Here is a 27,513-nt window from a genome sequence, read left to right on the forward strand (position 1 = left end):
GTTCCAACAGTGGTGAAGGAGATTCTTCTATTTCCATGATCGCTGCCACAATAAGCATCTAATTTGACTAAATAAACTTGTGCGCCACTTTAAATTTAGGATTTTATACCCTGTATTTAAATTTAGGATTTTATACCTTGGGCTTACTACTATCTTTGTGCCATTTATGAAACATTGCAATGGTCCAAAGTGTGTTGCGAAGGAGAGCGAGTTGATCGTTGAGAGGCTGAGCTGTCATCCCAGTCTTCTGGACCCTGAAGAATCTGTTGGAAATATGCCCTAGAGGCAATAATAAATTGGTTATTATTATATTTCCTTGTTCATGATAATCGTTTATTATCCATGCTAGAATTGTATTGATAGGAAACTCAGATACATGTGTGGATACATAGACAACACCATGTCCCTAGTAAGCCTCTAGTTGACTAGCTCGTTGATCAATAGATGGTTACGGTTTCCTGACCATGGACATTGGATGTCGTTGATAACGGGATCACATCATTAGGAGAATGATGTGATGGACAAGACCTAATCCTAAGCCTAGCACAAAGATCGTGTAGTTCGTTTGCTAAAGCTTTTCTAATGTCAAGTATCATTTCCTTAGACCATGAGATTGTGCAACTCCCGGATACCGTAGGAGTGCTTTGGGTGTGCCAAACGTCACAACGTAACTGGGTGGCTATAAAGGTACACTACAGGTATCTTCGAAAGTGTCTGTTGGGTTGGCACAAATCGAGACTGGGATTTGTCACTCTGTGTAAACGGAGAGGTATCTCTGGGCCCACTCGGTAGGACATCATCATAATGTGCACAATGTGACCAAGGAGTTGATCACAGGATGATGTGTTACGGAACGAGTAAAGAGACTTGCCTGTAACGAGATTGAACAAGGTATCGGGATACCGACGATCGAATCTCGGGCAAGTATCGTACCGCTAGACAAAGGGAATTGTATACGGGATTGATTAAGTCCTTGACATCATGGTTCATCCGATGAGATCATCATGGAGCATGTGGGAGCCAACATGGGTATCCAGATCCCGCTGTTGGTTATTGACCGGAGAGTTGTCTCGACCATGTCTGCATGACTCACGAACCCGTAGGGTCTACACACTTAAGGTTCGATGACGCTAGGGTTATAGGGAAAGTATGTACGTGGTTACCGAATGTTGTTCGAAGTCCCGGATGAGATCCCGGACGTCACGAGGAGTTCCGGATGGTCCGGAGGTAAATATTGATATATAGGAAGTATGGTTTTGGCCATCGGAATTGTTCCGGGCATCACCGGTAGTGTACCGGGACCACCGGAAGGGTTCGGGGGTCCACCAGGTGGGGCCACCAGCCCCGGAGGCCTACATGGGCCAATAGTGGGAAGGGACCAGCCCCTAGGTGGGCTGGGGCGCCTCCCACTAAGGCCCAAGGCGCCTCCAAGAGGGGAAGGGGGCAAACCCTAGGGCAGATGGGCCTTAAGGCCCACCCTAGGTGCGCCTCCCCCTCTCCCCCTTGTGGCCGCCTCCCAGATGGGATCTAGGGGCTGCCGCCACCCCTAGGGAGGGAACCCTAGGTGGGGGCGCAGCCCCTCCCCTCCCCCTATATATACTTGAGGTATGGGGGCTGCCCAACACACGAATTCTCTCCCTGTTGGCGCAGCCCTACCCCTCTCCCTCCTCGTCTCTCGTAGTGCTTGGCGAAGCCCTGCTGGAGTCCCGCGCTCCTCCACCACCACCACACCGTCGTGCTGCTGCTGGATGGAGTCTTCCCCAACCTCTCCTTCTCCCCTTGCTGGATCAAGGCGTAGGAGACGTCACTGGGCTGTACGTGTGTTGAACATGGAGGTGTCGTCCGTTCGGCACTAGGATCATCGGTGATTTGGATCACGACGAGTACGACTCCATCAACCCCGTTCACTTGAACGCTTCCGCTTAGCGATCTACAAGGGTATGTAGATGCACTCTCCTTCCCCTCGTTGCTAGATTACTCCATAGATTGATCTTGGTGATGCGTAGAAAATTTTGAATTTCTGCTACGTTCCCCAACAGTGGCATCATGAGCTAGGTCTATGCGTAGTTTCTATGCACGAGTAGAACACAAAGCAGTTGTGGGCGTCGATATTGTCAATTTACTTGCCGTTACTAGTCTTATCTTGATTCGGCGGCATCGTGGGATGAAGCGGCCCGGACCGAGCTTACACGTACTCTTACGTGAGACTGGTTCCACCGACTGATATGCACTAGTTGCATAAGGTGGCTAGCGGGTGTCTGTCTCTCCCACTTTAGTCGGATCGGATTCGATGAAAAGGGTCCTTATGAAGGGTAAATAGAAATTGGCATATCACGTTGTGGTTTTCGCGTAGGTAAGAAACGTTCTTGCTAGAAACCTATAGCAGCCACGTAAAAACTTGCAACAACAATTAGAGGACGTCTAACTTGTTTTTGCAGCATATGCCCTGTGATGTGATATTGCCAAAAGGATGTGATGAATGATATATGTGATGTATGAGATTGATCATATTCTTGTAATAGGAATCACGACTTGCATGTCGATGAGTATGACAACCGGCAGGAGCCATAAGAGTTGTCTTTATTTATTTATGACCCGCGTGTCAACATAAACGTCATGTAATTACTTTACTTTATTGCTAAAGCGTTAGCCATAGTAGTAGAAGTAATAGATGACGAGACAACTTCAAGAAGACACGATGATGGAGATCATGGTGTCATGCCGGTGACAACGATGATCATGGAGCCCCGAAGATGGAGATCAAAAGGAGCAAAATGATATTGGCCATAGCATGTCACTATTTGATTGCATGTGATGTTTATCATGTTTTACATGTTATTTGCTTAGAACGACGGTAGCTTAAATAAGATGATCCCTCACTAAAATTTCAAGAAAAGTGTTCCCCCTAACTGTGCACCGTTGCGAAGGTTCGTTGTTTCGAAGCACCACGTGATGATCGGGTGTGATAGACTCTAATGTTCGAATACAACGAGTGTAAGCCAGATTTACACAGCAAAAACACTTAGGTTGACTTGACGAGCCTAGCATGTACAGACATGGCCTCGGAACACGGAAGACCGAAAGGTCGAGCATGAGTCGTATAGAAGATACGATCAACATGAAGATGTTCACCGATGTTGACTAGTCCGTCTCACGTGATGATCGGACACGGCCTAGTTGACTCGGATCATGTTTCACTTAGATGACTAGAGGGATGTCTATCTGAGTGGGAGTTCATTAGATGAACTCAATTATCATGAACATAGTCTGAATTGTCTTCGCAAATATGTTGTAGATAAATAGCTCACGTTCCCTATTTCAATACGTTCCTAGAGAAAGATTAAGTTGAAAGATATTGTAAGCAATGATGCGGACTAGGTCCGTAGTCCAAGGAGTGTCCTCACTGCTACACAGAAGGCTTACGTCTTTGATGCACCGCTCGATGTGCAAACCCCTACAACGTCGCCTGTGGATGTTGTGAACACCTGACAGATACATCCTGATGACTACATGATAGTTTAGTGCACCATACTTTACGGCTTAGAATCGGGATTCCAATGACGTTTTGAACGCCATAAGACATATGGGATGTTCCAAGAGCTGAAATTGGGATTTCAGGCTCATACCCGTGTTGAGAGGTGTGATACCTCTGACAAGTTCTTTTGCCAACAAGATGGAGGAGAATAGCTCAGCTACTGAGCATGTGCTCAGAATGTATGGGTGCTACAATGACTTAAATCAAGTGGGAGTTAAACTTCCAGATAAGATAGTGATTGATAGAGTTCTCTAGCCACTATCACTAAGCTACTAGATCTTCGTGATGAACTATGACATGCAAGGGATGGAGTTGATCCCGGAGCTGTTCGCGGTGCTTAAGACCACAATAGGTAGAAATCAAGAAGGAGCATCAAGTGTTGATGGTTTAACAAGACCACTGGTTTCAAGAAGGGCAAGGGCTAGAAGGGAAACTTTATGGATGGCAAACCAGTTGCCGCTCCAGTGAAGGAACCCAAGGTTGAACCCAAACCCGAGACTAAGTGCTTCTATTGTAAGGGGAACGGTCACTGGTAGCGGAATTACCCCAAATGCATGGTAGATAAGAAGGCTGGCAACTTCAACAAAGTATATACGTGTTATTAATGTGTACCTCACTAGTACTCCTGGTAGCACCTGGGTATTGGATACCGGTTCAGTTGCTATTACTGGTGACTTGAAGCAAAAGCTACGGACTAAACGGAGACTGGCTAAGGGCGAGGTGACGATGTGTGTTGGAAGTATTTCCAAAGTTGATGAGATCACCATCGCACGCTCCATCTGCCTTCGGGATTAGTATTGAACCTAGATAAATGTTATCAGGTGTCTACGTTAAGCATGAATATGATTAGATCATGTTCATTGCAATACGATTATTCATTTAAATTAGAGAATAATGGTTATTCTGTTTACATGAATAATACCTTTCATGGTCATGCACCCTATGTGAATGGTTCATTGAATCTCGGCCGTGGTAATACACATGTTCACGCCAAAGGATGTAGAGTTAATAATGATAGTACCACTTTCTTGTGGCACTGCCGCTTAGGTCATATTGGCGTAAGATGCATGAAGAAACTCCATGTCGATGGACGTTTGGAGTCACTTGATTTTGAATCGCTTGACACATGCGAGCCATGCCTCATGGGCAGGATGACTAAGACCCCGCTTTCAGGTACAATGAAACGGGCAAGTGACTTGTTGGAAATCATACATGCTGATGCGTGTGATCCAATGAGAATTGAAGCGTGCGGTGGATATCGCTATTTTCTCATCTTCACTGACGATTTGAGTAGATATAGGTATATTTACTTAATGAAGCACAAGTCTGAAACGTTTGAAAAGTTCAAGCGATTTCAGAGTGAAGTTAAGAATCATCATAACAAGAAGATCAAATTCCTACGATCTGATCAATGAGAATATCTGAGTTATGAGTTTGGTAAACACTTAAGGCATTGTGGAATTGTTTCACAGTTGAAGCCACCTGGAACACCACTGGGTTATGGTGTGTCCGGACGTCGTAATCGAACCTTATGAGATATGGTGCGATTGATGATGTCTCTTATCAATCTACCGTTTTCATTTTGAGGTTATGCGTTGGACACAGCTGCATTCACTTTAGATAGGACACCATCTAAGTCCGTTGAGACGACGTCGTATGAACATTGGTTTGGCAAGAAACCAAAGTTGTCGTTTCTTAATGTTTGGGGCTGCGATGCTTAAGGCTTCAGCCAAAGAAGCTCGAACTCAAAGCAGACAAACACATCTTCATAGGATACCCAAAGGTGAAAGTTGGGTATACCTTCTATCTCAGATCCGAGGGAAAATTGTTTGTCGCTAAGAACGGGTCCTTTCTCGAGAAGGAGTTTCTCTCGAAAGAATTGAGTGGGAGGAAGATAGAACTTGATGAGGTTGTCAAACCTTTACTTCAACCAGAGAGTGATGTGACACAGAAAGATGTTTTCTACGGCGCCTACGTCTGTTGAATAGGAAGTTAATGATAGTGATCATGAAGCTTCAGATCAAGTTGCTATCGAACATCGTAGGTCGACAAGGATATGTACTACTCCTGAGTGGTACGGTAATCATGTCTTAGACATCATGTTGTTAGACAACAATGAACCTACGAGCTATGGAGAAGCGATGGTGGGCCCGTATTCCGAAAAATGGTTAGAAGCCATGAAATCCAAAATAGGATCCATATATCAGAACAAAGTATGGACTTTGGTGGACTTGCCCGATGATCGGCAAGCCATTGAGATAAATGGATCTTTAAGAAGAAGACGGACGTGGGCGGTAATGTTACCGTCTATGAAGCTCGACTTGTGGGAAAGAGTCTTTTCACAAGTTCAAGGAGTTGACTACGATGAGAATTTCTCACCCGTAGCGATGCTTAAGTCCATCGGAATCATGTTAACATTAGCTGTATTTTTCGATTATGAAATCTTACAGATAGATGTCAAAACAAGTTTTCTTACCAGTTTTCGTAAGAAAAGTTGTATGTAATACAATAAAAGGTTTTGATGATCCTAAGGATGCTAAAAAGTATGCTGGCTCCAGCAATCCTTCTATGGACTAGAGCAAGCATCTCGGAATCGGAATATATGTTTTGATGGAGTGATCAAAGCTTTTAGGTTTATACAATGTTTGCTAGAAACTTGTATTTACAAGAAAGTGAGTGGGAGCACTACAACATTTCTGATAAGTATATGTGGATGACATATTGTTGATCCGAAATAATGTAGAATTTATGGAAAGCATAAATGGTTGTTTGAAGAGTGTTTTTCAAAGGAAGACCTGGATAAAGCTGCTTACATATTGGGCATCAAGATCTATAGAGATAGATCAAGACACCTGATGATACTTTCAAAGAACGCACACCTTGACATGTTTTTGAAGGAGTTCAAAATAGATCAGTCAAAGAAGGGGTTCTTACCTGAGTAGTAAAGGTGTGAAGTTGAGTAAGACTCAAAGATTGACCACGGCAGAAGAAAGAGGAAGGGCGAAGGTCATCCCCTATGCTCTTGTCATAGGCTCTATACGGTATGCCATGCTGAGTACCGCACCTGATGTGTGCCTTGACACCTGTCTGGCAAGAGGGTACAAAGGTGATCTAGGAGTAGATCACCAGATAGCGGTCAAAATTATCCTTAGAGGAATAAGGAAATGTTTCTCGGTTATGGAGGTGATAAAGAGTTCGACGTAAAGAGTTACGTCGATGCAAGCTTAACACCTATCCGGATAGCTCTGAGTAGAGATACCGGATACGTATAATGGAGCAACAATTTGGAATAGCTCCAAGTGGAACGTGGCAGCAGCATCTACGATATAAAGTTTTGCGAAATACATAGGGATCTGAATATGGCAAGACCCGTTGACTACAACCTCTCTCACAAGCATAACATGATCAAACCCAGAACTCTTTGAGTGTTTATCACATAGTGATGTGAACTAGATCATTGAGTCTAGTAGACTCTTGGATGTTGGTCACATGGCGATGTGACTTGTGAGTGTTAATCACATGGCGATGTGAACTAGATTATTGACTCTAGTGCAAGTGGGAGACTGTTAGAAATATGCCCTAGAGGCAATAATAAATTGGTTATTATTATATTTCCTTGTTCATGATAATCGTTTATTATCCATGCTAGAATTGTATTGATAGGAAACTCAGATACATGTGTGGATACATGGACAACACCATGTCCCTAGTAAGCCTCTAGTTGACTAGCTCGTTGATCAATAGATGGTTACGGTTTCCTGACCATGGACATTGGATGTCGTTGATAACGGGATCACATCATTAGGAGAATGATGTGATGGACAAGACCCAATCCTAAGCCTAGCACAAAGATCGTGTAGTTCGTTTGCTAAAGCTTTTCTAATGTCAAGTATCATTTCCTTAGACCATGAGATTGTGCAACTCCCGGATACCGTAGGAGTGCTTTGGGTGTGCCAAACGTCACAACGTAACTAGGTGGCTATAAAGGTACACTACAGGTATCTCCGAAAGTGTCTGTTGGGTTGGCACGAATCGAGACTGGGATTTGTCACTCCGTGTAAACGGAGAGGTATCTCTGGGCCCACTCGGTAGGACATCATCATAATGTGCACAATGTGACCAAGGAGTTGATCACGGGATGATGTGTTACGGAACGAGTAAAGAGACTTGCCTGTAACGAGATTGAACAAGGTATCGGGATACCGATGATCGAATCTCGGGCAAGTATCGTACCGCTAGACAAAGGGAATTGTATACGGGATTGATTAAGTCCTTGACATCGTGGTTCATCCGATGAGATCATCATGGAGCATGTGGGAGCCAACATGGGTATCCAGATCCCGCTATTGGTTATTGACCGGAGAGTTGTCTCGGCCATGTCTGCATGACTCACGAACCCGTAGGGTCTACACACTTAAGGTTCGATGACGCTAGGGTTATAGGGAAAGTATGTACGCGGTTACCGAATGTTGTTCGGAGTCCAGGATGAGATCCTGGACGTCACGAGGAGTTCCGGAATGGTCCGGAGGTAAAGATTGATATATAAGAAGTATGGTTTTGGCCACCGGAATTGTTCCGGGCATCACCGGTAGTGTACCGGGACCACCGGAAGGGTCCAGGGGTCCACCAGGTGGGGCCACCAGCCCCGAAGGCCTACATGGGCCAATAGTGGGAAGGGACCAACCCCTAGGTGGGCTGGGGCGCCTCCCACTAAGGCCCAAGGCACCTCTAAGAGGGGAAGGGGGCAAACCCTAGGGCAGATGGGCCTTAAGGCCCACCCTAGGTGCGCCTCCCCCTCTCCCCCTTGTGGCCGCCTCCCAGATGGGATCTAGGGGCTGCCGCCACCCCTAGGGAGGGAACCCTAGGTGGGGGCGCAGCCCCTCCCCTCCCCCTATATATACTTGAGGTATGGGGGCTGCCCAACACACGAATTCTCTCCCTGTTGGCGCAGCCCTACCCCTCTCCCTCCTCGTCTCTCGTAGTGCTTGGCGAAGCCCTGCTGGAGTCCCGCGCTCCTCCACCACCACCACGCCGTCGTGCTGCTGCTGGATGGAGTCTTCCCCAACCTCTCCTTCTCCCCTTGCTGGATCAAGGCGTAGGAGACGTCGCCGGGCTGTACGTGTGTTGAACACGGAGGTGCCGTCCGTTCGGCACTAGGATCATCGGTGATTTGGATCACGACGAGTACGACTCCATCAACCCCGTTCACTTGAACGCTTCCGCTTAGCGATCTACAAGGGTATGTAGATGCACTCTCCTTCCCTTTGTTGCTAGATTACTCCATAGATTGATCTTGGTGATGCGTAGAAAATTTTGAATTTCTGCTACGTTCCCCAACAGAATCACCCCACGAGAGCACACAGATACGGATGTTTGCCTTAAGTTGCATGAAAGGTTCTCAGGCTTGTTCTGATGCTGCTCTTCTGGTTAAAAAGCTGCCCTGCTGGTATGTATGCAAAAAATCAAACCAAAATGTGTTATACTTCTTATTCAACTTCGTTGTAACTCATTACAAAATCATGATTTGTCAAGGGCATAACAATTGAAGCTGGCTTCATGACTCGGAACCTGAGGGATAAGTATTATGACTCCAACGTATCCTACCTGAACAGATTGATCCGGCGCTTTGCCTTAGAAGTTGTAAGGCAAAAATTTGACGGATCTCTTGAACATTCTGCTCATGATGATTATCAGTATGATTTTGTTGCTAGACTTGAAGAAGATGCTGAGAATCATTGCAGGTATAATCTGAGTAACATTTCTGTTGCTTTCTTGAGATAAGTTTTTTGTGTTGCTTTCTAATCATTTGAGTTGTGCTGCTGTTGTTTGCTTGGTACTAATACTAGTATAAGTGTAAAATTGAGTGATACTGTCTTGGCTTTGTTAGCTCAGTAATACCATCTCTTACTCTACTATCTCCAGGGACAGCCTTGTAAACTCTGATCCAGCTTCTGAGGAGAAAGGAAATGTTGCATCATGTGCCTCCACATGCAGCAACGGAAACTGAGGTATGGTTGAACCCAGAAATCATTCTGATGCAAAAGGCAAACTGAATGAATGAACTATGGAACAGCAAATTGAAAACAATTTCATTTGCCTCTGGATCTGAAAAAAATGACACTTGATGTTTTGAAAATAGAAGAAGCTTTGCTGAGTTCTTCTGGCTTTGTGCCATCTAGCTTTCAGTGGAAAATGCGGCTGATATATCTTGGTTCCTCGTTTGATTTTGGTTATTAAAATCCCATTTATGCTGCTTACACTGGTTCAGAATTTTTATCTTACCCACAAACAAGATTTGTTCTTAGTCTTGACAGATTTGAGTGCCCATCTGATTATAACATCATAGATTTATATCTCTTATGGGCTAAATATGTAAATTCTGTTTGTAAAAGGTTCTACTGTTTAGCTTCATTGCTATCTTTGCTGTAATCATTATTATATTCTCTGTACATCAGAACTAGCTATAAAATGTCTCTTTAAGAGAACACATTTTTGCATTCTAATTTATTTTTTATATCGGCTATGAAATATCGAAATATAACTGAGGTCACATTTTGATGCTAATTTACTTGCTGCAGGAATGGATGGTGCCATGAAGGAGAAAGGGTTAGGAAAGATGGATCGCGATTTCATTTATGCTCCCTTCCAATTGGTGTGCTGCATGAAGCGGACATGCTTTTCAAGCTATGTGTTGGGTTCAAGTTTAATTGTGTCAAACATACCTTTTACCAATCTAGCTTATATATTTGGACCAAATTCACCCCAATATTTTTGTGTTGATACCTTTATCCTCTCTTTCTCTTTCATATCTGTGGAAATAAGATGGGGTAGTTTTGTTTCGTGTCAACAGCTTTTACCAATCTAGCTTATATATTTTACGTCTCAAACAGCTTTTAGCCTATTTTGTTTCATATCAACAGTCAAGACTAGCTGCTCGGCTCTGGTTAGTTTTGTTGCTTAGTTGTTTGGATTTGTATTTGGCTGGTGATTGGGAGCAGACCTGCCATCATAGGAAAGTTCAGCCTTTTCTGTATGAGAATGCCGGCACTTGTGGTGCTACTGGTGCACCGGACGCATTAGCACATTTTTAAAATGTAAAAAAAAAAACTAGCACATTGGCACAATATCAATACGTTCTTGGAGTTAAGCTTGTAGGATGGATCAAAATGTGATTTTATTGCTTATGCCCACTTCATGACTGTTAATTCTTGTTGGAGTTCTTCATATGCACTGATACTGTGATAATACTGTTGTAGGCTGACACCTACAGCTCATCATCCCTAGGCTAACGCGTTAATCCTGTGTTGCATATGCTTCAAGGCAGCCAGTGATCCTAGTATAAATAATTAAAATTGAATAGACCGGTTTTGACATTTTGAAATTGAACTGTTTCAAAATGAGTAGTTGCCTTAATGTTTGCTTTCATGTTTTGGTGGCTTGTCTACCTTTGTTGATATTGTAGGCTGCATTCTAGGAAAAAGAACTGAAAATCATTTCTGAGCACCCAATAGCGGTTGAAACAGATCATGGTGCTTTTTTGCAGTTAAGCTCTACGATTGTTATAGGAATGAACATGTGCTTTTATTGTTTATGCCCATTTTCCACTACTGTTAATTCTTGTTGGGAGTTCTTCATAGGCGCGGACGAGCCCATTCTTGCGAGGACCTCTCCATATGACAGCATCATCTGGGTTCGGCAGCATGAATCCAATTGACATGACACCAAGGTTGGACTCAACATACACTGGTGACCAGCCAACATTGCTTTGATGAATATCCTGGCCTTCAAGGCCTAACATTTTTGGGATGCTAGGTCCGCATATGTCTATGTCAAGAAGGCCGACCTGATAGTCCATCTCAACAAGGGCAAATGAGAGCTGGGCTGAAAAAGTACTCTTCCCTACACCACCCTTGCCAGACAACACCAGTATCTTATGTTTCACAGTATTCATTCGCTCAATGATGGCAAGCAGGTCTGAAAATGAAATGACCCAGCTTAGCATTGTCTCGCCAAGAATAAATATACTAGAGATGAAAGAACAGCAAGATATTATGGATGCAGAAACAATCGCATAAGACATGAATTGCATTTTATATGTATGTATAATCATGCTAAAGGCCAGGTATGATATGTCACGTGACATAAAACAGTCAAGAGTAATGTGGCTTCTGTGTGCTTGTGGGACCTTAGGTTAAAAGTTCTTATAGCTAGGTCAAAAAATGACAGCTGGCATCACCAGTAATAGAACCGGCACACATGCAGAATTAACTGCATTTGCGTACATGTATGAGAATCAAAATGCAGGCATGCGGCAGTACGTTCTTCAAGTACTTTTTCCTGACATAGCACTTCTTCATGTGATCAAATTAAGTTGGGTTGACTAACCGGTACAAGATGTAACAAGAACACCCTCATCCGGTATATAAACAGTACCTGAGAGTCAGTGAACTAACTGTAGATCTTTCAGGTATCTCATATTTTCTAGTGCATATCAGACCGCTATTTATGTACTATCTTAACTTCTTCAACATCATGGAATTCCTGGTCAGATAAATAACTTTGTACACAGAGAAAGCATGCAAATTCGCTCACATGGTGAGTATGTGACAACCAAAGTGTAACATCTTGTGCACACGAGCTCAACAAAATTCACACACAATCGCAAAGAATAGTCACACAAGTGCAGACCATACGCTCTCTACTAAGCTCGTACTCAGCTGTAACAACAATAAAAACCTGGCCAACAGCAAGCATCGGGGCAACATGCTAGCAAGCAAGCCACACTGACATCGCGTGGCCAACCGCACAAGGATCAGACTGGGGAAAAGTAAGGTGCAGAGGGGCAGGGTGGTGTTACCTGGGTCGGGGCCCTTGGGCGCGGTGGCGCAGATCTGCTGGTTGGGGCACCCCGGCGCAGGACTCCGCCTTCCCGGCCGCCTCCGACTGCGTCCCGGGGCAATCTGCGGCGGCGAAACACAGAAAATTCATCAGAAACGAGTCTAAAACCCTCGCAAGCGAATGGCTGGCCTTACGCTCGTTGGCGTTCTCCGGGACGTCGCCGTCGCCGTCGCCGCCGTTCGCCATTGCCTCCGATCGCTTCCCCGTCCCCACTCTTCGCTGCCGCGGCGGCTGCTCCCTGCTCGTGGGACTGTTGGATAAATTCCACCTGATTCGTATACTTTTTTATGGACGCTTTTGCCCCTGCACCGAAGGAAAGGAAGGCTGGTTGTGTTCGACCCAGAGTCCCAGACCGAGACCTTTCGCTCGTCCCGTCCCGAACCCAGACGGAACCAGGTCCATCCCCAAGCGGAGACCTAGCCATGGCAGCTTCTCCGCAGGCGGCCGCCGCCGGCCGTCACGCGCTGAGCCGCGGGGCCGGGCCGCCACGGCCGAGGCTTCGCTCGGCTCTACCGGCGTCGTCGCTCGCGCTCCCGCAACGCGCAGGTGAGTGAGCGACCCACCCCTGCCACTGCTCGCCCCGCTGCTCTATGGTTTCACCTTCAGTGTCAATCGCAACCCCCACGCTCCTCGAGAGCTTCAGAGCGTCGTGAACGACGACATGAATGCTTCTCACTCCCAAACGCGGAAATTATTTGGGAAATGCTCGCGGTAGTCCCGTTTAGTTTCAGGTTGTTTTTTGGATTATTGTAGCTTACTGATTGTTGTTCCAAATTTGATCGTAATCGATTCACTTTGTAATGTCTGTACATGTTGGAATCTGAGTACAAGGCTCGTACAGTATCTCCCAACTAGTGGTAGATAAAAAATGGAACAAGATTGCAGGCTGTCATTTGCAGTTACCTAGAGTTTGTTTTCGTTCTAGTAGCAGCATAAGCTTTGCACCTGTCAGAAATGCTTACTTGTCCCAAGCATGTCTGCTTCCTGGAGCCAGGCAAGGAATAAGCCCTTGGTGGTTGCTTGCAAAATTCTTTCATGCTTTATCCAAGAAGCGAGGCAATCTCTTCATATAAGAGAAGCACAACACAAACTCTGTCATGTGTTACACGCACATTCATAGGTTCACCATTCTTGTGGAGCACTTCCTCTGTATGCTTTCTCAGCTCTTCCCTACTACTTATCCAAACCGCATCACAATGTTGTCTAACCGTTGAGCAGTTTCTTATTTGTTCAGGTCGCTCCTGCCGATTCCAACGGCATTTTGCTCAACATTGCGTGTGCGGTTAACTCCATCTGCATCCTTGCCGTCAAGACGAAACTTTGAAGGCTATATTCCTCGCAGCTGCTCGCGTTCATCGTTGCAGATCTACACTACCCGGTCATCACCGCTATCTCTCTCGCCATCTTCAGCCCTCATGGTGTCGGCCCAGCTTCCGCCGGCTGATGTAGCCCAGCGGTCAGAGGAGTGGTTTGCTCTGCGCAAGGATAAGCTCACCACAAGCACCTTCAGCACTGCCTTGGGTTTCTGGGCCGGCAACAGACGGTCAGAGCTTTGGAGTGAGAAGGTCTTTGGACCAACAGATATCAAGTTGGCGGATGCAGCCATGGCTGCCATGGCCTGGGGAACCAATCATGAAAGCATGGCCGTAGAGCAGTACACGAGCATCACAGGACGGTCAGTGGGTTCCCTTGGCTTTGCAGTGCACACCGAGGCTAAATTGGGGTGGCTCGGAGCTTCACCTGACGGCGTTCTTGGGTGTGACCCTGATGGTGGGATCCTGGAAGTCAAGTGCCCGTACAACAAGGGTAAGCCCGAGCTTGCTCTTCCATGGCGTATCGTGCCATACTACTACATGCCGCAGGTGCAGGGGCTGATGGAGATCATGGGCAGAGACTGGGTCGACCTCTACTGCTGGACACCCAACGGGAGCAGCCTGTTCCGAGTGCCTCGGGACCGCGCATACTGGGAGCTCATCCACGACGTCCTGCGTGAGTTCTGGTGGGGCAACGTGATGCCCTCTCGGGAGCTTGTGCTGCTGGGGAAGGAGGCCGAGGCGAGATCTTTCGAGCCGCAGCCCAAGCACCGGCTGACAAATCTAGTGATAGTTAAGAGCAGGAAACTAGCTTCTGAAGCCAAGTTGTTATGTAGGGATGTTGGTGGCCATGTAGAATTCTTCCCATGATTGTAGTTCTGGCGGTGGTTGTGCACTGTATTCTGTTTATTCGTTAAATGAAATCATGAATTACTTCCAAACCATTGCATTCGCTGTCACTTGTTTTTGTATGGTTATAAAACTATGTGAGATCCTAGGTGATGTGCCCTAGGATCATTCCACATGTTCTTCAGATTTACTTGAACTAGTGAAACTAGAAAACAGGTAGCGGTGAATCAGGTGGGGGGTCATCCAAAGAAATGTGCACACACAATTTGCTTCTTACATATGGAATGTAGCCATCACGCATCTTTTTCTCTCGTGAATGGTTTGATAGCTACCCTGATGATGTAACCCGTGCGGTAACCGGCAATCTTCCGTGTCTTAAATGGAATCCGAGTGATCCATATCAGAAGAAAAAAAGTAAATAACAGACACCAAAAGGATCATTTCTGGCCAAAGTGGTCTACGAGAAACAAACAGGCTTCACGTATGAAACAAGGGGTTAGAGGGATCACTCAAGGTAGCACCAGATTTCAGTCTTCTCAAAGTGGTGAACTCTGCTTCCCTAGAAGCATGGGCTCCCTTGCTTGATCCTTCTGGCCGGTGCTATGGTCAAGTTGGCCAACACGTTCCCTCGCGCGCAAGGCAAGAAAAGCATAGCAACGCGACAGGTGCTGCTTGCTTCCGGGACATGGATTCCTGCCGGATGAGAATGTGGATTGCTACTCTCGAAAGACAGAATCAACCTACTGCTGGCCGCCTCTCAGCTCTAACGAATCCCTGCTTTGCCTTGCCTGTGGGACAAGCAAGCGAGGTAGGCGGAGTCGACATGCTTCCCAAACCCGCTTACATTATTGGGAGCAGAACAAGCAGAGCAAGCTTTGGATGAATCGATCTAATATCAAGCAATCTTAACAAGGGATTCCCCAAATACCCAAAATTTCATAACGAACTGCTCAGGTTTTACCAAAAGCTGCCTGCGACGACAGCCAAGGAGCAGATTGTACCATAACAGGATATGATCACAGATTCACAGTAAACTCCAACTAAACGCAACAGATGAAAAAGGATGCTTATGTAGCAACAAAATTTAAGATAGTGATAGTAATAGTTAGAAGTCATTGATTTATTTATTTCTATGAAACAAGTTACCAAGTCATACGACACGACGTATACAGGGCAAACTATTACAATGTGACGCATATACAGATATAATATACTTGGAAGCCAAGGAATAAGTTCATCTTCAGTCTTCTTCACAGGAAGATGCAGCATCAAGCAAACACACCGACACCAATCTCACCCTCTACCTATACACTCTTGAACTGCAAACTCCATGAAGAAACATCCCTGGAACAAGATAATAATAAAGGAAATGAGTGTCTCCTCATCACCAAACAACTAAATGTTACCAAAAGTAATGCGCCACCCACCTCATGGTCGCTGGTGAGGCTGTAATAGTGGGAACCATCCCTTTATTTCTGCTGGAATTAGTAACATCTTTTTTTGTTTTTCTTGCAAGCAAATGTACCATCTGTCAAACGACCACACACCATCATGAATAGCAAACTATATTTTTTTTCCTTTTTTTCCCTTCATCAGTAATGCTAAGAAAGATGGCTGAATGGCTGGACATGTACTGTTGCTCCTCCATGGTCAAGGAGAAGCTATTCTTCCACTGGATAAAATAGAGACCAGATCCTTTTCCACACCAAGAGATGGTGAAGCCGGATCGCCTCGACACTTGTAGCAAAGGTAGACCAGATCAAATTTCTCTTCAAACTTCTCATTTCGTTCTAAGCACCTTCCACACTGCCGGCATCTCTTGATGCAAACCTCACATGCTCGGCACTTGCCAGATCTCTTGTCACTGCACTCCACTTCAGGGCAGTCAAAAACAAGTTTGTAACTTTGACAGATGGGGCACATCTCAATATCAAGAGCATATCCGTCATTGCAATCTAATAAAAAATGATTAGAATGACGGAATCGCGGAGCCCAGTTGTGCAACTCCTGTCTCTTGTCGATGCTCAACAAGGATAATAACTCCTCATAATCCTCTTTTGGTAAATTGAAGTTTTTGTCAATTCTGAGGCTCTTAATACCCGACACTGCTTTCATATTAAATGACTTTAGATTGGCAATAAGGCCATCCAAAGTTAACCGCGGGCAGCGCGCAATACTCAACTGTTGTAACAAGAAGGAGCAGGTTAGAATCAATCACAAAACAAAAATATTTCTGTTGAATTAAAAACGTATGACAAAAAGCATATGCAGCATAACAAGAGTCCCCCCTAAAATTGATAGGACAAGTTTTTCATCATGCTGTTTCAACTTTAAACTATTGTGAGAAAGTAAAAAACATATACTGATTTTTTAACTAGTTTGCCCTCTAGACAACGATCTAGCAGATTTACAGATAAGTGAATAGCATTAGCTAAAAAAATGAAACCTAACTTAGCTTTGTTGGTGCTAAATGTAAACTACTAGAGAAATCGTATTAAAAAAGCCATAGTGAATATTCATCACAGAAAATAACTAGAGAAATCATATTTAAAAACCTTGGTGAATATTCATCGCAGAAAATACTACCCAGATAGCAAGAGCAAGAAAAACATGGTATGCCCCATATAACATCTACATTCGACTACCCAAAGTATCCTAAGGTACTGGCCCTAGCTCCATCAGAGGGAGTTGTGTCCGTACACCACCACCACCTAAGTCAGTCATATTTAGCTCGAATTTGTGTGCATATTCTATTTTTTTCTATCAAAGTATGCTAAGATAGGAAATACATTGGTGCAATTATGAACATATACAGATTAATTTGTTGCCAAATATGATCCCAGGCCTTCGAGGAACTGAATTATTCTTAGAAATACTTGCAAAAAGTATTGTGACCATACTAACCTTTGTTAACGTCGGATTGCTTTGGAGAACAGCATTCAAACCATTGTCGGTGATATTTATGCAGTCATTTATATTTAGACACTGCAAAGCACCTGGAATCTTCTGTGTCAGAAATAGAAGATCAGGATCAGAGATCTTCCCGCTCAATACCGGTTCAATGTGGATACATTTCCACGATAACTCGCTGCGGATCCACGAATGCAAAGACTTGCACACCATCTCTGTAGCTAGGATGTCACGAAGCCCAAGATAGGCAAGAGCATACATCATCCCGTCATGTGGTGCACTTCCCACATCATCAACTCCATCACAGCACACCAATGCAGCACTGCCAGAAGTAGATGGATCCTCTCCGGGTACAATTGGCCGTGAGCATGACGCTCCCACGGCATCAACTCCATCACAGCACACCAATGCAGCACTGCCAGAAGTAGATGGATCCTCTCCAGGTACAATTGGGCGTGAGCAGGACGCTGCCACGGCATCAACTCCTTCACGGCACAACAATGCAGCACTGCCAGAAGTAGATGGATCCTCTCCAGGTACAATTGGGCGTGAGCAGGACGCTCCCACAGCATCAACTCCTTCACGGCACAACAATGCAGCACTGCCAGAAGTAGATGGATCCTCTCCAGGTACAATTGAGCCTGAGCAGGACACAAGGGGAGGCAACCCTTGAGAGCAGTTGGCGCCTCCGGCCTCATAAAGGCCTCCAAACACAAAGGGCCCCTCAAAAGCACGCCCGAAGCCACCCGGGAGGCAAGATGGCCCCCGGGAGACGGCAATAGCATGATTCAGGTAAAAACTCAAGTCGGCCGCGCCACCGTCACTGCTTCCAAAACGCCCTGCACCAGACATGACCGTGCGGTCGAGGCAACTGGCGATGGCTGCAGTGATGGTGTTCCCCAAGTTCATCCCGAAGGGATCCACGGGCAATAGATCCGCAGGATCGGGCTCGAAATCATCCCAGCGCCTGGAGTTGACCCCTGGGGACGAGAGGGGCGAGGCCTCCTCCGACCAGCATCCACACCCTCGCATCAGGGCAGAGCACTCGTCGCTCACCAAGAATGAGCACGACGGATAATTCAGCGCCATAATAACCTCCAAACTCCCCTGCGCTCCAATCCTCCTCCTCCTGCTCCTCCAACTCCTCCTCACCCCCTCCTTTTTTTGGTGTTTTTTTCTATGGAGTATGCACATGCACAAAGAGAACTATAGAAGACGCAACCCTAGATCTCCCTCCCCCCAGCAAGAGAACCCTCTATTCCTGATCCGGGCCAGTCAAAAAATATCCCTAGGACCAAAAACTTCACGGAGCAATCTCGATCGCGGATCCCAAATCAATCCAATAGCGGCAGAGAAACCAGGGCAGGCAGGGGGGGCTCAATAAAAAGACGACAATCTCTACCTTCCGCCCGAATCAGAATCAGAATCACACCCCGAGCCGGAGCGGCGGCGGCGGCCCCATCAAAGGAAACGCAATCCGGGGAGAATCAGGGCCCGAATCGGAGCAATAAACACGGGACCCGAAATCCCCACCAGCACCGTCGACGGCGGCAGCCGAGATCCACGAGCCGACGGGGCGGGGGCTCTCGGGAGGGGATCGGCGGCTCTGCGGCGGACGCGGGGGGCGGACGGCTGCTGCGGCGGCGGTGGGGGTGGGGGTGGGCGGATGACTCGACTGGGATTGTTGGGGCGGCGATGCGGGGGAGGCTGGTGGCGGACGGACGGGCGGTGGTGGTGAAACCTTGATGGGAGGAGGTAGGGGGTGGGGGTTCCGGGAAAATCTCCAAGGCTCCTTCTCCCGCTTGGCCTTCCGCGCGGCGCGAGGGAGGGGGAGGGAACGGGGAGGAGGAGAGGGGTTGGAGAGGAGGAGGGCGCGCGCGTGGTGGCCTGCCTGCCTGCCTGCTCTGGGGGTGGGGGCGGCCGGGCCGATCCCCTTTTCTACTTCCGGGGCGGGCGGCTCCCCGCTCTCCCTCTGGTTTGTTGCGTTCCGGTGGGGGTTTTCCTTTCTCTTGGGTGCGCGCTGCGCGGGCGGGCGGGGGATCTCTTTTTCCGGGGAATATTTTCTTCCCGGGCTTTCTCTTCCCGTGCGCTGCTGTGACCGCAGCGGCCGTGCGAATTTCGCGCCGGTTGGACTCTCTCTTGGGGGGGAGGCGCGCGCGTGCGACCGTGTCCGTGCGGCCGTGGGTTGGATGGATGCCTCGTCGGTTTGGGGAAGGAATTTATCGGCTCCTTTACTGCGGCCGATCTGGATCCTTCAAATTGATCGATTTCCTTCTTGAATTGGATTTGTTTAGGTCGTACTCTTGCATGACGGAGCAGTAGTAGTATCACTAGGAGTACAAGGTAATCCAGAGGGTGCGAAACGGAACGGGAATGGTCACGCTTTGGAAAACTTATTATCTTAGACAAATTTTTGGTCGTGCCCAAAAGTGTGTGTGACTCAGTAGTTTTTTTCCTTTTCTGAACAATTACGGGAAGGACGAGAATCACATGACTCAAAAGGAGTTTCATGCACAAAGTTTTTTTTTAGGGACAGACAAATTTTGTTACGTGGGCATATTTTTTCCTCTATTACTAGTTTTCCACACACGAATTTGAAAGAGGGTGTACTTGTTTCGCCATACCCATGTTTTCTTGGTGCTCGATTTTGCTAACATTTATCCCTCGGTTTTTCTTTCGGAGATTCGGGAAATGTTTAACTTATATCGTCCGATCAAGGAATAGAGTAACAAGCAATGGTAGGTTGGTATGAGCATTACAATGATAGATGTAAGGTGAAAGCAACGCTATTAAGATTATAATTTCTAATAAAAAACAGTTCCACTAGCAAATACTCTGTCATGGGGCGTGGCCGCGTGGTAAGGCATCGGGTTCTGGTCCCGTTACTCGGAGGTTTGAATCGGTACGACTGAAATGTTAATCTGACCAATACAGGTCAGGTGGATAGGGTGTTTTAGCCGTTGGGTCATGAACATGGCATGTAATAATTACTAACTAATGCAATTGCTATTGCGTAATAATATCGAAAATTGTTCAGCATGTGTTCTCCCACGTGCAACTACTATACCGAGATATTTGGTTTTGGTAGGATGCCCCTATGCAACCGAGTGGCGGGAGTATCTAGAACTATATTAACTAATCGCTACAAACGCTTATCGGTTGATGAGCAAGCAATACCATCAAAAAAAATGTTAAAAAGCCTAAAATAAATCTAAAATTTGCAACCACCTGTGTCAAAAAAAAGCCTAGGCTTGAACCCTGGTGTGGAAGTTATACCACAAGAAATCTAGCCATCTAGCTATGCTCGATTCACAAACCATAGTGTGTTAAACTACAATAAATAAAAGCTTGACAATGGAATACGATTGAAGACTTTTCGGTTGCCATCGACAAGGTCAGGCCGGCTCCGATATGGGAGCGACGACGGTGACGTGTCGGTGGCTCGTTCTGGCGGTGACAACGGTCGTTTGGTGTCCATGGACCTACATGGAATTTTTATTATGGTTGGGTGTTTTGTACTTCAAGTGAATCTTCATAATAAATTTGATCATTTTTGCAAAAAAAAATACAACTGAAAACCAATTAAACATACGAACCGTAAATGTCAATGAGAGTAGCAAGTGGTTCTAGTTAAGATCACCTCCAAACAAGTGGGCGCTTTGGGATCAACCACGATCTTGAAAGTAAAAGGTACAAACCAAAGAAAATAAGGTCAGGATTTGTTCATACCAATCATTGCGAAAGTCAAAGTTGAAACTTCTGTGCAGTGATTGCTCTATTGAGAGCATCATGGACGGACACATGGCTTGGAGATTTTGTGTAGTGGTTCTCCGGTGCTTGTCGCCGGTCCGAGCTGATCTTCATGGACGCGATGCAGGCAGCTGCCGGTGAATCCATGACGACGGCCTTCTCGTGTCTGACTGTGTGCGGCTACCCATTTGCCGTCTCCTCTTAGGCACTCATGGATGGGTGGTGCATTGACAAGAAAAGTTTGATCGAAGTTGTTGCTCTTCGACTGTCCGACATTGGTCGAGATGCGGCTTGTAGATCTGTTTAGGGTTGGCTTCTTTATGTTGTGTTTGTAGTAGTTGTGGTGGCTAATCGTTTGATTAGCTCGGGCGTGGAGTTTCAACTACCAACAAGTTATAATACTTGTCTTCTGTCTTTAATAAAAACATGGTACACCTGAGCGTACTATTAAAAAAATTGAAACTTGTGAGAAACAAATAGTGTAGTACCCGTACCGTGTATTTTCTTAGAAAAAATGCATAGTTCAAGCAAAACCTTTGGGTCTTTTGAACCGCAGTGAAACTTTCCCTTGGTTCACCGCGTGTCTTCTCCACGGGCAAGTGCCAACCGCCAAGTCTCTTTTGTGCAAACAAACATGGAGTGCTCTTCTTTCTGGTCACCCCTCACCGTCCTCGATCGTCACGCCCTACCCACTGACACGTGGGACCCGCGGCTGATGTAAGTGCGGCCAGCTTATCGCGTGTACGTAAGCGTATAGGGCCAGCCAGCCATGGATTACGTAGCAGCGGCGAGGAAGGACGGGAGAGACCCCGCTAGAGCCAAGGCATTTGATGCACGGATGGATGGATGGAGCCGTCGCAGACGGACGGATGGGCGCTGTCTGTTGGCCGCCACGGCGGGCCTACACGTGTAGCACGTGGCCCGCACACGTGGTGCTCTGCGTGACGGAGCGACGCCGCCGGATCGCGCCCGATCGGGCGTGCGCGTCCCGGAACCGCACGGGGATAAGCGTGACCGCGTGCGTGGTGGACCGGTTCCACGGAGCCCCTTCCTACCGCCCCGGCGCTATCGCTTTGGATTCGCTGGTTGGACTTGGATGGCTGAGCTTCTGATTCGGCCGAACCCGCAACTGGATCGAGATAGAGTCGTTGAGCCCATAAAAAAGGACAGATTTTTTTTTCTCCATCGCGCAATGGAAAATGCCGCTTGAGTTTAATAACGATTTTATTTCAGGTAGTACTACACGAGACGTACTGCCAAAAAAATGTGTTTTCTTGCAGGGAGATAAGGTGTGCGCATTAATTAACGCATTTCTTGATTAGTTGCGCGACCGTGACGTGATGTGATCGGTTGGGCAATAGTAGAGCGGGGGATTTGGGTTTTCCCGTTTGGTGGCTCCGGTTTGTTTCCCAAGGGAAAAAAGGCCAGTACCTGCCGCGGCGCAGCAATCAACCCGGCCATGAATGCGACGTCTTCTTTCCCGTTGCTTTGCCTGGTTTTCCACGGTCCATGCTCGGCAGCGGCAGCCCTGGGCCTCTCGTTCTCCTCCTCCTCTACGTGGCGTCAGGGGAGGCGCCCACACCGTGACACCGGCAGCGTTTCAACACGCCTCCGCTCGCGGGGGCTCCTTCGCGGCGAAGCACGGGTCGCCGTCGGTCGGGCAAACGACCCGATCTGCCTTGCCTGCGCAGGGTCAGAGTGGATGGATTCCTTTTTCACTACTTGTAGCGGCTAGTTTCTTCTGTCAGCGCTTGCGTGCGCGTCGCGGGGAGCGGCACGTTGCGCGTGTCGCGGCTTGGCGGGCACGAAAGCTTCCGTCCGGTCCTCGTCCACCGGGAAAAGTGGGGCGCGGCCGTGACCGCAGCAGCACTGCCAGAGCACGCGCTCGCGTCGACGTGCCGTGCCTGGTGGCGAGCGGAGGAGGGAGGGGCGCGCGGGCGGCGAAAAGGCCACTCGTTTTGTCGCGCCATTTTCATTTTCTTTTCTGCCCGCTGAAGGAAAGCAAAAGCGGGGATTGTCTTTCGATCTGGTACTGAGTGCGTGCGTGATGTTTGGTTGACTCACTCGTGTGGCTTGCTTCGTACCCGAGTCGGTCTCTTCCTTCTTTTCGATGTTTCCGATGTATAGTCGGCTGGCGGTGCGCCGAGCAGTCTGACGGCCCCGATGTTTCTGACGTTTCTTCTTTCCTCGTGGACGCTAGTCAGGAACCACGCGCGGGGTAAAGGGGTAGCTCACGAGTAGATGGCCCTCTGGGTCGGGGTGCGACGTCTGGGGGAGTGGCGCGAGGATGAACAGGGAGGTTGGGCTCGGGCGCACTGGGGTCGCGCTCTGGGGCACGCCGCACTCGTGGTCACCATGCTGAAAGCATGCTGTGGGGTGCCAAGGGGTTTAAGACCTTGTCTGGGAGGTTGTTCGTTGCTGGTTTGAGCATCAGGGAGGGAGGAGAGCCCCGGGCGTGCAACATGATAGTGCAAAAGTTTTCAAACTCCAAAACAACAGCAAAATGTTGGTGCTTGGCAATTGGTCTTGATCATCAAGCCTGGATCTGAAGTTCCTCTCGGGTGGCTTACTTGGGATGGGGATTCAGCAAAATGCTGGTGCTTGGCAATTGGTCATCATCATCAATCATGGATCTAAAGTTCCTCTCAGGTGTCTTATTTGGGATGGGGATTCAACCTGTAAAAATTCATATAAAAAGGATCGGTGAAAAATACACTTATTTCACAAAGTGCCAACAAGGACATGAGGTTTTTTTGGGTGCTCTGCTCCAAACTAGAGCAAGTCTGGGTCCAAGCTTGCTTATATATATGCTTTATATATGCATATGGGAGTGTCTAGAAATAATTTCAGAATTTCAGCGTCACCAGAAAATATAGGTGCTTCACAATGGCATCAAATGGGCAGACTGGTTTCTGGGGTCTCCCTTAAAAATGAGATAAATCTGTTGGGAATTAGCACACAAATGCACTTGTCGTTAACTGATAAGTGCAGCAGAAACAAGTAATCTCAGCACCACATCATGTACTAATTCAAGGATCGTTGCTTAGCACGGAAGGAAACATATGCAACAGCATATATGGAGGCAGAAAATGTCACTCGGCAGGCAAGACACTCCTCAGCCTAGTGTTTTGTGGTAGGAGTAAGTTTCTGGACAGCACCAAGCATCAACAAAGAGACACCTGATTTTTACGTGGAAAATCCCTCAACTTGAGGGGGAAAACCACGGGCCGAAGCCACCCAAATCCTTTTCCACTATTATCAAATGTGGGATACAACAAGTTCTTCTCTAGACAGCACTAGAAGATCTCATACATCAAGATTTCTGAATCTTGGATGAACACAACAAGATTTGGGGCTCAAGAACTAGGGATTGGAACAATCTCACCAAATATGATGGAACCGAAACTTGAAGGAGGCAAGGTAGTGGATCTGGACCATCACAACCTTGGGGAGGAGCTCCCTTGCTTCTTCCTTCAATATTCCTCTTCTTTCCTTGCTCTCTTGGTTTTCTCTCTTCTTCTCTCTTGGAGGATGAACTGATTTTCGTCACTCTTGGTGGTGGCTGCTGGATGGAGGGTAAAGCATCCCCATCCACTCATGTGCAAAGTCCAAAATGACCCTAGGTCATAACCCTAATGGGTAGTGGGCTCATGCACCTCTTTGGGATGCCTAAAAGGTCTCAAATGGTCATCTCCTCACAGCCCACATGAGGAGGATATCCCAACAAATCTCCCCCTCCGACTCATGAGGGGTGCACCGCCATGCCCGCTACCTTACAACATGCTTGTAGCTTCTCATTTGGCAATATCTTGGTCATCATATCCGAACCATTGTCGTCAATATGGATCTTCTCAAGTTTCAGCAACTTGGAACTCACAACATCTCGAATCCAATGGTACCTCACATCAATGTGCTTGGTTCGAGAGTGATAACTTGAATTCTTGGCAAGATGAATAGCACTCTGACTATCACAAAACAGAACATATTTCTCTTGCTTCATGCCGAGCTCTTGCAAGAAGTTCTTCATCTACAAAACTTCCTTGCCAGCATCAATTGCTGCAATGTACTCAGCTTCTGTAGTTGATGTAGAAACACATTTCTGCAATCTTGATTGCCATGACACTGCTCCCCCCGCATAAGTCATCAGGTATCCGGATGTGGACTTCCTACGATCCTTGTCACCTGCGTAATCTGCATCTGTATAGCCCTGCAATACATGATCACCATTTCCAAAGCATAGACAAGATGTAGAAGTACCCTTGAGATACCTGATAATCCACTTCACTGCTTCCCAGTGAGCTTTACCTGGATTTGTCATGAACCGGCTAACAACTCCAACTGCATAGGCAATGTCAGGCCTAGTGCATACCATGACATACATCAAACTGCCCACAGCAGATTGGTAAGGTACTTTCCTCATTTCTTCTTTCTCCTTCTTGCTTGTAGGACATTGTTTTGAATTCAGTTTGTGATGGCCTGCAAGCTGAGAGATAACATATTTTGCATCTTTCATATTGAACCTTTCAAGTACCTTCTCAATATATCTTTCCTGTGAGAGCCAAAGCAGCTTCTTTGATCTATCACGGGAGATCTTCATGCCAAGTATTTGCTTAGCAGGTCCTAAATCCTTCATGGCAAATGATTTACTCAATGCCTTCTTGAGGAGAGCAATCCTCTTTGTGCCATTTCCAACAATTAGCATATCATCAACATACAACAAGAGAATAATAAAGTCACCCTCGGCGTACCTCTTCATAAAGACACAATGGTCAGGTTGTGCTTTATGGTAACCAAGCCCAGTCATAAAAGACTCAAACTTCTTGTACCACTGCCGAGGAGCTTGCTTAAAGCCATACAAGCTCTTCTTCAATTTGCAAACTAAGTGCTCCTTGCCTGCAACCATGAATCCCTCTGGCTGCTCCATGTATATCTCCTCCTCCAGGTCACCATGTAAGAATGTTGTCTTCACATTAAGTTGTTCAATTTCCAAGTCCATGGTGGCAGCCATGCCAAGCACAACTCAGATCGAAGACATCTTGACCACCGGAGAGAATATCTCACTATAATCAATGCCCTTTTTCTGACTGAATCCTTTCACAACCAATCTGGCCTTGTACCTTGGATGTGAGGTGTTTTCTTCAGTCTTCACTCTGTACATCCACTTGTTCTTGAGTGCTTTCTTGCCCTTTGGAAGTTTCACCAACTCAAAGGTATCATTCTTGTACAGGGAATTCATCTCATCCTGCATGGCTTCTGAGCATTCTTCCTTGTTCTCATCAGACATTGCCTCCTCATAGCATGAGGGCTCACCTGCATCTATCATCAACACATATTGATGTGGTGGATATTTAGAAGAAAGAATGTGACCTCGTTCACTTCTTCTTTGCTGCTGCACTGGTGGTGAATCAGGTGGATTTTCGTTGGCATCATCATTACCAACTTCGTCATCATCATCACTTGATGGCTGCTCGCCACTTTGACTTGTATTGCCTTGATCAGTTGCATCTCCACTGTCTTTAGTGTCATCATCTCCCCCATGATTGTCATGCACGAGAGGAGGACAGATTGTATCCATATCAACCTGAGGTGTGCTGGTCATTGGCTTCTCTGGTTTCCCAATATCTTTTATCGTTTCATCTTCAATGAACACCACATCTCGGCTCCTCACAATATTTCTATTGGTTGGATCCCACAACCTGTAGTGAAACTCTTCACTTGGTTGGCTGAGGTAGATGCACTGCTTTGTCTTGCTATCAAGCTTGGATCTCTCGTCCCTTGGAACATGTACAAATGCCCTGCAACCAAAGACCTTCAAGTGCTTGTATGATACCTCCTTCCCTGACCAAACTCTCTGAGGAATATCACCTGCAAGAGGAACCGAGGGAGATAGGTTAACCACATACATAGCATTCATCAATGCTTCAGCCCAAAATGAATTAGGTAAATGAGCATGAGAGAGCATAGCTGTGACCCTCTCTGTGAGTGTCCTGTTCATTCTCTCTGCAAGACCATTGAGCTGGGGTGTTGAGGGAGTCCTGGATTAGGGGGTGTTCGGATAGCCGGACTATACCTTCGGCCGGACTCCTGGACTATGAAAATGCAAGATTGAAGACTCTGTCCCGTGTCCAGAAGGGACTTTCTTTGGCGTGGAAGGCAAGCTTGGCGATACGGATATGAAGATCTCCTACCATTGTAACCGACTTTGTGTAACCCTAACCCTCTCCGATGTCTATATAAACCGGAGGGTTTTAGTCCGTA

The 27,513-nt window shown here is 46.7% G+C and overlaps 2 protein-coding genes, 1 long non-coding RNA gene and 1 pseudogene across 3 annotated transcripts; 2 read left to right on the forward strand and 2 right to left on the reverse strand.

Annotated features, from left to right (window-relative positions):
- Positions 1 to 8,966: 8,966 nt before the first annotated feature.
- On the forward strand, positions 8,967 to 10,434 carry LOC123185641 (uncharacterized). The gene is made up of 4 exons (XR_006493448.1): positions 8,967 to 8,981; positions 9,068 to 9,276; positions 9,458 to 9,543; positions 10,114 to 10,434. It is a non-coding gene; the product is annotated as an uncharacterized lncRNA (long non-coding RNA).
- A 575-nt stretch (positions 10,435 to 11,009) lies between these two features.
- On the reverse strand, positions 11,010 to 12,619 carry LOC123189573 (cytosolic Fe-S cluster assembly factor NBP35-like; annotated as a pseudogene).
- Positions 12,620 to 12,762: 143 nt separating this feature from the next.
- On the forward strand, positions 12,763 to 14,690 carry LOC123189572 (uncharacterized). The gene is made up of 2 exons (XM_044602018.1): positions 12,763 to 12,979; positions 13,652 to 14,690. Exons 1-2 carry the CDS (start codon positions 12,856 to 12,858, stop codon positions 14,614 to 14,616), a joined length of 1,089 nt encoding a protein of 362 aa, XP_044457953.1. The 5' UTR covers positions 12,763 to 12,855; the 3' UTR covers positions 14,617 to 14,690.
- Positions 14,691 to 15,697: 1,007 nt separating this feature from the next.
- On the reverse strand, positions 15,698 to 19,394 carry LOC123189574 (uncharacterized). The gene is made up of 3 exons (XM_044602019.1): positions 17,500 to 19,394; positions 16,023 to 16,776; positions 15,698 to 15,939 (listed from the first exon to the last, which is right to left on the reverse strand). Exons 1-2 carry the CDS (start codon positions 18,697 to 18,699, stop codon positions 16,246 to 16,248), a joined length of 1,731 nt encoding a protein of 576 aa, XP_044457954.1. The 5' UTR covers positions 18,700 to 19,394; the 3' UTR covers positions 15,698 to 15,939; positions 16,023 to 16,245.
- Positions 19,395 to 27,513: the final 8,119 nt, after the last annotated feature.

This window comes from Triticum aestivum, chromosome 2A (assembly GCF_018294505.1).
Source record: "Triticum aestivum cultivar Chinese Spring chromosome 2A, IWGSC CS RefSeq v2.1, whole genome shotgun sequence".
In the NCBI taxonomy this organism is placed as follows: Eukaryota; Viridiplantae; Streptophyta; class Magnoliopsida; order Poales; family Poaceae; genus Triticum; species Triticum aestivum.